The sequence below is a fragment of the Erithacus rubecula genome (assembly GCF_903797595.1).
Source record: "Erithacus rubecula genome assembly, chromosome: 5".
In the NCBI taxonomy this organism is placed as follows: domain Eukaryota; kingdom Metazoa; phylum Chordata; class Aves; order Passeriformes; family Muscicapidae; genus Erithacus; species Erithacus rubecula.
The window spans coordinates 432,896-445,102 of NC_136687.1; the positions used below are offsets into that span (position 1 = coordinate 432,896).

General features: G+C 57.6%; 2 protein-coding genes across 3 annotated transcripts in view; both read left to right on the forward strand.

The window, feature by feature from the left end:
* The window catches only part of LOC306801947 (C-type lectin domain family 4 member F-like), a 54,441-nt gene extending 51,742 nt beyond the window's left edge, over positions 1-2,699 (forward strand). For both annotated transcript variants that reach the window (XM_079305521.1, XM_079305520.1), the window contains 5 exons: positions 435-515; positions 971-1,012; positions 1,174-1,325; positions 2,325-2,437; positions 2,531-2,699. In XM_079305521.1, the coding sequence (XP_079161647.1) occupies positions 435-515; positions 971-1,012; positions 1,174-1,325; positions 2,325-2,437; positions 2,531-2,687 (545 nt within the window). In that variant the 3' untranslated portion in view covers positions 2,688-2,699. The remainder of the gene's footprint in view (positions 1-434; positions 516-970; positions 1,013-1,173; positions 1,326-2,324; positions 2,438-2,530) is intronic.
* Positions 2,700-7,232: 4,533 nt separating this feature from the next.
* Positions 7,233-10,777, forward strand: SPEF1 (sperm flagellar 1). The gene is made up of 7 exons (XM_079306322.1): positions 7,233-7,425; positions 7,520-7,631; positions 7,851-7,986; positions 8,446-8,494; positions 8,611-8,659; positions 9,166-9,400; positions 10,522-10,777. Exons 1-7 carry the CDS (start codon positions 7,275-7,277, stop codon positions 10,627-10,629), a joined length of 840 nt encoding a protein of 279 aa, XP_079162448.1. The 5' UTR covers positions 7,233-7,274; the 3' UTR covers positions 10,630-10,777.
* The last annotated feature ends 1,430 nt before the right edge of the window (positions 10,778-12,207 follow it).

The following is a 12,207-nucleotide window of genomic DNA, read 5'->3' on the forward strand; positions in this document are numbered from 1 at the left end:
TGAGAGTGGGGCTGGAAGAGGCTGGAGAGGGGCTGGGAAGGGGGTTGGAGAAGGGCTGGAAGAGAGCGGGGACTGGGAGAATAACTGGGAGAGGGGCTGGGAGGGGGAAAGGGGCTGGGAGGGGGGCTGGACAAGGGCTGGGAGTCAGGAGTGGGATGGGGAGGGGGCTGGGGGCTTGGGAGGGGCTGGGAATGGGGAGGGAGCTGGGAATGGGCGGGAGAGGGACTGGGAATGGACTGGGAATGGACTGGGAGGGACTGGGAATGGACTGGGAATGGACTGGGAGCTCCGGGTACGGTCGGGGGGGGGCCGGGGCTCTGTGTGGGCAGGGGCTGGAGCAGGCGGGGTCGGGGGTCCCGGACAGGGGACAGGAGGGGACGGGGACCCCTGGCAGGGTCGGGGGTCCTGTCACTTCCCTGTCCCCCCCTCCCCAGACGTGCAGAGCCGGGGGGAGCTGCGGGCGGCGCGGGCCGAGCTGGCAGCGGCCACCGACCCCCTGTGGGCCGACCCCGACGGTGAGGGACCCCCGGCACCGGCCCTGTCCCCAACCTGTCCCCAGACCCAGCCTGGCACCAGCCCCTGTCCTCAAATCCCATCCCCAAATCCTGTCCTGTCCCCAAATCCCGGACACAGCCCCTGTCCCCAAATCCTGTCCTGTCCCCAAATACCGGGCACAGCCCCTGTCCCCAAATCCCTGTCCCCAAATTGTCCCCAGCCCGCACCCCTGCCCCCAAATCCCGTTTTGTCCCTAAATCCTGTCCCCAAATCCTGTCTGTCCTTACCTGCAGTCCCTGTCCCCATAGTCTGTCCCCAGCCCTTGTTCCCTGTCCCCAAATCTTGTCCCCAGCCCCTGTCCCTAACCAATCCCCACGTCCTGCCCCAGTCCCTGTCCCTACAGCCTGTCCCCAACCCTTGTCCCCGGTCCCTGTCCCCAAACCCGACTCCTGTCCCTGTCCCCTTGTCCCCACAGGTGACACCCCTTCAGCGGCACAGCTGCGGCAGGACCGGCTCGGTGGGTGACAGGGAGGTGACAAAGGCGGTGACAGGGGGAGGTGACAGAGGGGCGTGGCCGTGTCCCCGCGCAGGGCGGTGGCTGCGGGGGTGCCGGGCTCGGGGAGGTGACAGGGACGGTGACAGGGGGTGTGACAGCGCTGTCGCCGTGTCCCCGCGCAGGGCGGTGGCTGCAGGCGCTGGCGCTGGGCTGGCGCTACCACCGGGGCAAGATTTACCTGTTCTCGGGCCAGCGGCAGCCCTGGGCCGCGGCCGAGGCCGCCTGCGCGGTGACACACGCGCACCTGGCCTCTGTCACCAGCGCCGAGGAGCAGGTGAGGCTGGGGACACCGCGGGGACACCGCGGGGACAGCCACTCCTGTCCTGCCATGTCCCCTCCCACCTGAGCAGCGTCTGCCTGTGCACCGTTACGGGCGTGTCCCCAAACCCTGTCCTGTCCCCAACACAGCCGCCATCGCCAAATCCTGTCCCCAAATCTTGGGCAAAGTCCCAGTCCATAAATCCTGTCCTGTCCCCAAGCCCCTGTCCATCCATAAATCCTGTCCTGTCCCCAAATCCCGGCACAGCCCCTGTCCCCCACCTCTTGTCCCCAAACTGTCCCCAGCCCCTGTCCCCAAATCCTGGGCAAAGCACCTGTCCATAAATCCTGTCCTATCCCCAAGCCCTGTCCCCAAATCCTGCCCTGTCCCCAAATCCCAGGCACAGCCCATGTCCCCAAGTCCTGTCCCCAAATCCTGCTCACAGACCGTCCCCACCCCCTGTCCCCAATCCCTTCTACCTGCGCATCCTCCACCCCCCTCCCTTCCCTTGTCCCCCTGCCACACCCTCTGTCCCTTCCTCTGTCCCCTCTCCCACTCCTTGTCCCCCATTCCCGCATCCCCACACCTGTCCATGTCCCCTCACCTGTCCCCATATCCCCCATTTCCCACCTGTCCCCGTGTCCCCTCACCTGTCCCCGTGTCCCACACCTGTCCCCTCACCTGTCCCCATATCCCCTCACCTGTCCCCGTGTCCCCTCACCTGTGCTCCATTCCCTACCTGTCCCCTCACCTCTCCCAGTGTCCCCTCAACCTGTCCCCTCACCTGTCCTCCATTCCCCACCTGTCCCCGTGTCCCCTCACCTGTCCCCATGTCCCCTCACCTGTCCCCATGTCCCCTCACCTGTCCTCCATTCCCCACCTGTCCCCATATCCTCACACCTGCCCCCGTGTCCCCTCACCTGTCCCCGTGTCCCCTCACCTGTCCCCACACGTGTCCTCTCACCTGTCCCCGTGTCCCCTCACCTGTCCCCTCACCTGTGCCCGTGTCCCCAGGCGTACCTGGCCCGGGAAGCCCGCGGTGGCTCCTACTGGATCGGGCTGGCAGCCACGGGCCCGGGGGGCTCCTGGCGCTGGGCAGACGGGACCCCCTATTCCCCCGAGCGCAGGTGAGCGGGGCGGGGACACCCGGGGACACCTGGGGACACCTGGGGACGCGGCTGTCCCCTCCGGCTGACCCCGCCCCCCGTTTTTTCCCGCAGTTTCTGGGCGCCAGGCCAGCCGGACAGCACTGACCACGGCCAGTGGGGGGGGGAGGGCTGTGTCCAGATCCACCCGGTGGGGGCGGGGCTCTGGAATGACCACAACTGCAACTTCAGCTTCCCCTGGGTGTGCCAGCGGGACCTCAGTGTCCCCTGAGTGTCCCTCAGTGTCCCCCGAGTGTCCCCCCAGTGTCCCCCGAGTGTCCCCCGAGTGCTCTTCCCCACGGAGGGACGGGGAATTTATGGGGGTCTCTGAAAATCGCGGGGTGATCCCACTAATCCTGAAGGATGAATCCTGCAGTGGGCTCAGATCCCCCCCCCAAAATCAGTGGGATGAGTCAAATAATCCTGTGGGATGATCCCAATAATCCTGTGGGATGATCCCTCTCATATCCAGGATGTTCAATGCCCCCAAAACAGTGGGATGATCCAAATAACCCTGTAGGGTGATTCCCCTCACATCCAGGAGGTCCCAAAAAATCAGTGGGATGATCCAAATAATCCCGTGGGATGATCCCCCTTAAATCCAGGAGATTCAGTCCCTCAAAAAACAGTGGGATGATCCCTCTTATCCAGAGGGTTCATGTCTTCCAAATCCAGTGGGATGATCCCATTAATCCAGTGGGATCACTGGCTCCAAGGGTTTACCTTCCCCCCTCCAAAAAACCCAGAAAACTGTGGAGTGATCCAAATAATTCTGTGGGGTGATGCCCCTATCCAGGGGGTTCAACCCTACATCCCTAGGGATCTCACCTCCCGTCATCCAAGAGGATCACCCCCCAAAATCAGTGGGATCATCTCCCCTATTGAGGGATCTCATCCCCCCTTATTTAGGGAATTCATCCTCCAAAACCAGTGGGATCAATCCCTTACCCAGGAGTTTCATCCCCTACATCCAGTGGGAACAATTCCCCCAAATCCAGTGGGATCATTCTCCCTATTTAGGGAATTCATCCCCCCATAGGGATTTTCTAGGGATCTCATTCCCTAAAACCAGTGGGATCTCATCCCCCAAATCCAGAGTGGTCATCCTCTCTTATTTAAGGAATTCATTCCCCCACATCCAGTGGGATCAATCTCCCAAAACCAGTGGGGTCATCCCCCAATTCCAGTGTGGTCATTCCCCCTTATTTAGGGAATTCATCCCCCAAATCCAGTGGGACCATTTCCCCTATTTAGGGAATTCATCCCCCATACCCAGAGGGATCATCCCAAAAAAACAATGGGATCACCCCCCTTTATCCAGTGGGATCATCCCCCCTTATTTAGGGAATTCATCCCCCAAATCCAGTGGGATCAATTCCCCCTTATTTAGGGAATTCATCCCCCCACAGGGATTTTTTAGGGATCTCATTCCCCAAAACCAGTGAGATCAATTTCCCAAAACCAGTGGGATCTCATCTTCCTTATTGAGGGAATTCATCCCCCAAATCCAGTGGGATCATCCCCCCTTTTATCCAGGGATCCCCCCAATCCAAGGTGTCCCCAATTCCCGTGTCACCCTCCCCCTGCCACCCCAAATCTGTCCCTGATTTAAATGTCCCTCCCCCTCCCCCCCCCGCAGCATTTTGGGATTCCCCAACCCCCACCCAGGGATATTTTGGGGACACGCCCCTCAAATTAATCACAGCTGAGCAGAGAATAAATTGCTTTAAATAGCACAAAAGGGGAAAAAAAACAAAAAACAAACAAACAAACAAAAAAAAACACAAAAAAACAAAAAAAAGCAAAAAAACCCCCAAAAAAACAAAATTACCCAAACCAAAAAACAACAAAAAAAACAAAATAATAAAAAAACCCCACAAATTACCCCAGAAGACACCCAAAATAATCCTCAAATAACCCAAATATAACCAAAAAGCGAAAAATAATTAAAAACCTGAATAAGCGAAAAATAACCCTCAAATAAACCCACAATATACAAAAATCCCAGAAAATACCCCAGAAAACAACCAAATAAACCCAAAATAACCCCCAAAAAAAAAACCCCAGAACAACCCCCCCCCAAAAAACCCCAAAAAACAACAACAACAAAAAAAAAAAAATCACAGAAAAACACCACAAAAATTAACAACACCCCCAAAAACAGTACCCAAAAAATACCAAAAAAAAAACCTCCAAAACAAACTCAAACAACCAAAACAAACCTAAATAACCTCAAAACAGCTGAAGAAAAGACTCAACCTCCCAAAAAATAAAACCCCAAAAGATAAAATAAAATCAAATCACCCTCAAAAAAAGGGGAGGAAAAAGGAAATAAAAAGGGAGTAAAGAGAAGAAAAAAGGAGGGAAAAGAGAATTAAAAGGGGAGAAAGGGGCGAAAAAAGGCTGGAAAATGAGGAGAGAAACGGAATTAAACGGAGAATAGGGGGGAAAAGGGAAAGGAAGAAGAAATTTAAAAGAGGGAACGAGGAAAAAAGTGGGAAAAGGGGGAAGAAAAGTGAATTAAGAGGGAAAGGAAAAAGAGAATAAAAAGAGGAAGAAAAAATGGGAAGAAAAGTAGAGGGAATTCCCCGCCGCGGGCAGGGGAGGCGCTGAGAGGCCGCAGTGCCGCCGCCATGTTGCGATATGTTGCGATATGTCGCGACATGTCGCGCGCTGTCGCCTGTCGCGGGACCCCCCCCCCCCCTTATATTGGACATGAAAGGATGCGACAGCCAATGGGAGAGCGCGAAAGGCGGGACCGGCAAACCGTGACAGCTGATTGGTCTAAAAGAGTGATTGGCGGGATAAATCACCAATAGAAGAGCAAAGAGGGAGGAGCCAGGAAAACGCGGAAGTAATCAATGCGCGGGCGTGAAAGGAAGTGATTGACGGGAGCTGCGGCCAATTGGAAGCAGCAATGAGTTACATGGGCGGGATTAAGAGAAGGGGCGGGGCTTAGAGTGCGGGATGGCGCGAGTGCGAACGGGGTGAAATGGGGGGGGACGTTTGAGGGGGATTTTGGGGACGCGGCCTGGCCAGTGGCAGGACATGGCTGGGGGAAGGGACAAGGAGGGGGTGGCGGCTGAGAATTCACACGGAAGTTCGCGTGAGGGGCGGCTGAGGAGGAGCCATGTCATCACCATGAGAATGAGCCCCTGCTCAGGGGTGTCACTGTCACCTCCTGGGGTTGTGGCTCTGTTCATATCCCATCCATGGTGTCCATATCCCATCCCAGTGTCCATATCCCATCCCAATGTCCATATCCCATCCCGGTGTCCATATCCCATCTATGGTGTCCATATCCCATCCCAGTGTCTCCATCCCATTACAGTGTACATATCCCATCCATGGCGTCCATGCCCCATTCCAGTGTCTCCATCCCATCCCAATATCCATATCCCATCCCAATGTCCATATCCCATCCCGGTGTCCATATCCCATCACAATATCCATATCCCATCCCGGTGTCCATATCCCATCACAATATCCATATCCCATCCCAGTGTCCATATCCCATCCCGGTGTCTATATCCCATCCCAGTGTCCATATCCCATCCATGGTGTCCATATCCCATCCCAATGTCCATATCCCATCCCGGTGTCCATACCCCATCCCAATATCTATATCCCATCCCAGTGTCCATATCCCATCTATGGTGTCCAGATCTCATCCATGGTGTCCATATCCCATCCCAGTGTCCATATCCCATCCCGGTGTCCATATCCCATCTATGGCATCCATATCCCATCCCAATGTCCATATCCCATCCCAGTGTCACCATCCCATCCCAATATCCATATTCCATCCCAGTGTCCATATCCCATCCATGGTGTCCATATCCCATCTATGGTGTCCATATCCCATTCCAGTGTCCATATCCCATCCGTGGTGTCCATATCCCATCCCGGTGTCCATATCCCATCCCAATATCCATATCCCATCCCAATATCCATATCCCATCCCAATGTCCATATTCCATCCCAGTGTCCATATCCCATCCCAATATCCATATCCCATCCCAATGTCCATATCCCATCATAATGTCCATATCCCATCCCAATATCCATATCCCATCCCAATGTCCATATCCCATCCATGGCATCCATATCCCATCTATGGTGTCCATATCCCATCCCAGTGTCTCCATCCCATCCCAATGTCCATATCCCATCCCGGTGTCCATATCCCATCCCAATGTCCATATCCCATCCCAATATCCATATCCCATCCCAATGTCCATATCCAATCTATGGCATCCATATCCCATCCCAATATCCATATCCCATCCCAATGTCCATATCCAATCTATGGCATCCATATCCCATCCCAATATCCATATCCCATCCCAATGTCCATATCCAATCTATGGCATCCATATCCCATCCCGGTGTCCATATCCCATCCCAGTGTCCATATCCCATCCCGGTGTCCATATCCCATCCCAATATCCATATCCCATCCCAGTGTCCATATCCCATCCCGGTGTCCATATCCCATCCCATTTCCACGCTCCTGCCGGCCCTGCTCCTGTTGCCATGGCACTAAGATGCTCCTTGAAGCCCCGCCCCTGTTGCCATGGCAGCAGAGCCGCTTCCCTACAGCCCCCTTATTTCCATGGCAACAGGACGCTCCCATTATGCCCCGCCCCTGTTACTATAGCAGCAGTGACTCATGCCTGAAGCCCCGCCCCTTTCCCATTGCTGTAGGACTGTCCTTGAAGCCACGCCCCCGTTGCCATGGCACCGCGACGCTCCCGTGAAGCCCCTCCCCCGTTGCCATGGCACCGCGACGCTCCCGTGAAGCCCCGCCCCCGTTGCCATGGCACCGCGACGCTCAGGCCGGGCTCTCATGGCGGCCGAGGGGCCGCAGCCGGGGCCGGACACGTCGCTGGTGTCCCTTTACCGCTGGCTGGACACGGTGCCACTGTCGCGGCCGCGCAGGAACATCGCCCGTGACTTCAGCGACGGGGGTTGGCCTGGGGGGGACACGGCGGGGTGGCCGCGGGCGGGGGGAGCGATGTCCCCTATGGTGCCACCCGCAGCGTGTCCCCGCTGTCCCCGCAGTGCTGGCGGCCGAGGTGGTGAAGTTCTTCTTCCCCTCCTTGGTGGAGCTGCACAGCTTTGTGCCCACGAGCTCCACGGCGCAGAAAGTCGCCAACTGGAGCCACCTCAACAGGTAGGGACAGGTGCCACCAACTCCGTGTGGCCCCCAACCCCTGGAGTGTCCCCAAAGTGTCCCCCCCTATCTGTGGTCCTGCTGTTGGTCACCCCCCGACAGCTCCGGAGCCACCGTGGTGTCCTGCAGATGGGGATTGTTGTCCCCTCTGTCCCCTCTGTCCCAGCCCCCGTGTGCCTCTGTCACACCCCCGGGTGTTTCCTCGATCCCAAATTTTAGGAAAGTGCTGAGTAAGCTGAATTTGCGCCTCCCGGAGGAGATGATCCAACAGCTGGTCCAGAGCCGGCCGGGAATGGCCGAGCAGCTGCTGCAGCTCCTGCGGGAGAAAATCCAGGAGAGGCAGAGGCAGAGGAAGGTGAGGGAATTCCCGGGAATGGGGAATTCCCGGGGATGGGAGTGTCCCAGGAAATGTTGGGCATTGGGGTTTGGAGCAACCTGGGATAGGGGAAAGTGTCCCTGGATGGGAGTTAAGGTCACTCCCAAACCAAACTATTCCAGGATTCTGCTCTGGAGCCGGGCTGGGAGAGCTGGGAATGTTCCCCTGGAGAAGGGAAAATTCCAGGGAATCCTAAATGGGCTCCAGGAGAGCTGGAATTTGGAGGAACAGGATACAGGGAATGGCTCCACTGGGAAAGGGGAGATTGGGCTGGGATCTTGGGAAGGAATTCCTGCCTGGGCTGGAATTCCCAGATTTGCTGTGGCTGCCCCTGGATCCCTGGGAATGTCCAAGGTCAGGTTTGGAGCCACCCGAGCTGGTGGCAGGGGGCTGTCCCTGCTATTCCAGCTGTTCCAGATGTTTTCCTGCCTCTCGCAGCCTCCAGCGGAGCCGGCAGCGCTGGAGGAGGGCGGATACCTGGACACGGGTAAGGATGGGGGGAAAGACATCCCAAAAATCCCTCCCTGAGATCTTTTGGGGTCGCTGGGAGGGGACAGGGGTGTCCGGGCAGGTGACCCCACACATCCCTGTGGGGTTTTCCAGTCCATCCCAAGGTCCGGAGTGATTTGGGAAGCCAGGAGGGCGTTTCCAGGTGAGGGCTGGGATGGGAACGGGACCCTCTTGGGATCTTTATGGGATCTTTATAGGGTCACTGTGGGGGTCAGGGGGTCCCTGTGGGGTTTGGGGGTCAATGTGGGGTCTGGGGAGTGCCCACGGGGCTCAGGGGGTCACTGTAGGGTTTGTGGGGTCACTGTAGGGTTTGTGGGGGTCATTGTAGGGGTCTGGGTGTCCCTTGTGAGGGTCAAGTGGTCACTGTGGTAGTTTGGGGATCACTGTGGGGTTTGGGGTGTCCCCGTGGGGGTCAGGAGGTCCTTGTGGTGGTTTGGGGGTCCCCGTGTTTTTTGGGGTGTCCCCATGGCGGTCAGGGGATCTTTGTGGTGATTTGGGGGTCCCTGTGAGGTTTGGGGGGTCAGGGGATCCCCATATGGCTCTTGGCATCCTTGTGTGGATCCCTGTGGGGTTTGGGGGTCACTGGAGAGTGTCTGGGGGGGTCACTCTGGGGTCTGGCTGTCCCGAGTGTCCCTGAGTGTCCCCGAGTGTCCCTGAGTGTCCCCGCGGGTCCTACTGGGGAACCGAGGCATTCCCAAGGGATCGGGGGACGGGATTTGGGGACTCCCCCGGGCCACAGGCGGGCTCGGCGTTGTCGCCACGTCCCTTTGGTGTCGCGGCGCCAGGGGGGGCGCCAGCGCAGCCCGGGGCTGTCGCTGGGGACATGCGACAGCAGCTGGAGGAGCGCGAGCAGGCGCTGCAGCTGGCGCGGGACACGATCCAGGTGAGCGCATCCCAAATCCCGGGGCCGGGAGCGACCCTGGAGGGACACGGGGACATCCCGGGGGACACTCGCGACACTGGCCTGGCCACCGCCCTTATTCCCGGTTTTTCCCTGTCCCCAATTCCCGGTTTTTCCCTGCTCTTCCTTGCCCCCTAGCCCGGCTTTTCCCGGTTCCTCCTTCACTAAAATTTTCCCTTTTCCCGGCTTTCCCGGGCTTTCCCCGGCTTTTCCTGGCTTTTCTCGGTTTCCCCCGTCCCTTCTTCCCTAAAATTTTCCCTCTCCCTCCTTCCCCGCTTTTCCAGTTTTTTACCCCTTCCCGGTTTTTCCCAGTTATTCCTAGTTATTCCCAGTTTTTCCCAATCCCCCTTTCCCACCGTTTCCCTTTTCCCCCTTCCCGGCTTTTCCCGATTTTTCCGAATCCCCCCTTTCCTGGATTTTCTCTGTCTCTTCTTCCCTAAAATTTTCGCTGTCCCCCTTTCCCATCTTTTCCCTGTCCCCCTTACCTGGCTTTTCACAGTTTTTCCCAATTCCCCCTTCCCGGATTTTTCCTGTCACTAATTCCCGTCTTTTCCACCTTTCCAGCTTTTCCTGTTTTTTTCCTGTCCCCCTGCCCTGACTTTTCCCGGTTCCTCCTTCCCTAAAATTTTCCCCGTCCTCCTTCTCGGTTTTTCCCTGTCCCCCCCTTCCCGGCTTTTCCCTTTTCCCGTCTTTCCCCAACTTTTCCCTGTCCCTCAAATTTTCCCTGAAATCTGGGTTTTTCCCTCCGCACATGTAAATTTGGGAAGGGCCGCGATTCTGTGGGATATCCGGGGTGGGAACAGCGGGATATCTGGAATCCCTCTTTTCTTTCTTTCTTTTTTTTTTTATTTTTTTTTTTTAATGGGGGAAGGGGCAGCTGAGTTCAGAACCCCAAATCCATCGCTTTCCCTCAATGAAAAAAAACCCAAAACAAAACAAAAGGGGAAAAAAAAAAAATTCCACTGGGAAAAAAAAAAAAAAAAATTTAAAAAAAAAAAAAAAAATAAGCAAGCCGGAATTCCCTGAGCGGGGAAGACCCCCCGGGGATGGATCTGGGATTTCAGGATTTGGGATTTGGCTCCCAAATCTCTCGGGAACCGCAGATCCTGCAGGCCAAGGTGGGGCGGCTGGAGCAGCTCCTGCTCCTCAAAAATCTCCGCATCGACGACCTGAGCCGGCGGCTGCAGCAGCTCCAGGGCCACCGCCGGTGACAGCGACAGTGACACCGCTGTCACCGCCGGGTGGCACCGCGCTGGTGGCCCGGGGACAGCCCGGGGGCTCCCGGGGGCTCCCAGCGCGTCCCAGTTTGCCCAGTGCCCGGCGCGGCTGCGGCGCTGGGGATTAAAGTGTTGGATCTTGGATCGGGGTGAGAGCGGAGTGAGGGGACACTGGGGACAGTGTGGGGACACTGGGGACAGTGTGGGGACACTGGGGACAGTGTGGGGACACTGGGGACAGCGAGGGGACACTGGGGACAGTGTGGGGACACTGGGGACAGCGAGGGGACACTGGGGACAGTGTGTGACAGCGTGGGGACAGAGGGGAGGGGATGGCAGTGTGGGGACAACAGGGTGGGGACACGATGGGGACACCGGGGGGGACATTGGCGTGAGGGTATCAGGGCAGGGACATCAAGGTGGGAACACTCTGGGGACACTGGGGACAGCAGCGTGGGAATGGCAGTGCGGGAGGGGAGATTGGCAGCGTGGGGACAGCAGGGTGGGGACACTGTGGGGACACCCTGGGGATGCTGTGGGGACACTCTGGTGATGCTTTGGGGACATTCTGGGGATGCTTTGGGGACACTCTGGGGACGCGGTGGCCGCCGGGATTTAATCCCTTCCCAAATCCAAATCCCGTTGTTTTTGTAATCCCGGAGCAAATCCGTGCCGGGAGCTGGGTGGTGACAGCGACATCCCCCGTGTCCCTCCCCCAGGTGACATCCCCAGCCACGGGGACACGGCCAAGGGTGGCTCTGGGGACCGTCCCTATGCCAGAGCGGCTTTTTTAGGGAAAACCTGGAATTTCCGGCCCGTGTGGGAATGGGGGGGACAAGCCGGACCCTGGTGTCCCCTCCCTTGGGGACAAGCCGGGTGTGATGTCACCGTGCCGGTGACAGGGACACAGCCGGGGCTCTGGGGATCCCTGGGAATGCGGATCCCAGATTTCTGGGAATGCGGATCCCGAGTTTTTAAGCGTTCCAGCAGCTGGACCTGCCCCTCCGGGGGTGACACTGTCCCCTCTGTCCCTCACGTGTCCCCTGACCCCGCTGTCCCCCCGCCATTCCCGGGGGACAATCCCGGCGCTCTCGGGATGGGAACGGGCGGCGTTGGCCGTGTCCCGGTGGGATGTGGCCGTTCCCTGTCCCCTGTCCCTGTCCCGGTGGCACGTGGCCGTTCCCTGTCCCCTGTCCCTGCAGGAAGGGACACGGAGATCGGGATGGGGACAGGAGGGACAGGGCTGGATGGTCCCAGGCTGGGCAGTGACTTGGGGTTGGGGTTGGGATTGGGATTGGGAATTGGGTGAGATTGGGGTTGGGATTGGGATTGAGATTGGGGTGGAATGGAAATGGGATTGGGATTGGGGTTGGTATGGGATTTGGATTAAAATGGGATTGGGGTTGGGAACGGGAATGAGAAAGAGAACGAGAATGGGATTTGGATGGCATGGGATGGGGTGGGATTGGGATTTGATTGGGATTGGGATTGGGATTTGGATTAGGATTGGGGTTTGGGATTGCGATTGGGATTGGAATTGGGGTTTGGGATTGGAACTGAGGTTGGGTCTGG

Coding starts and splice junctions, on each gene's coding strand:
- SPEF1 (XM_079306322.1), top strand. CDS start 7,275: ATGGCACCGCGACGCTCAGGCCGGGCTCTCATGGCGGCCGAGGGGCCG. Junction 7,987..8,445: donor AGAGGCAGAGGCAGAGGAAG/GTGAGGGAATTC, acceptor TGCCTCTCGCAG/CCTCCAGCGGAGCCGGCAGC. Junction 8,660..9,165: donor AGCCAGGAGGGCGTTTCCAG/GTGAGGGCTGGG, acceptor AGTGTCCCCGAG/TGTCCCTGAGTGTCCCCGCG.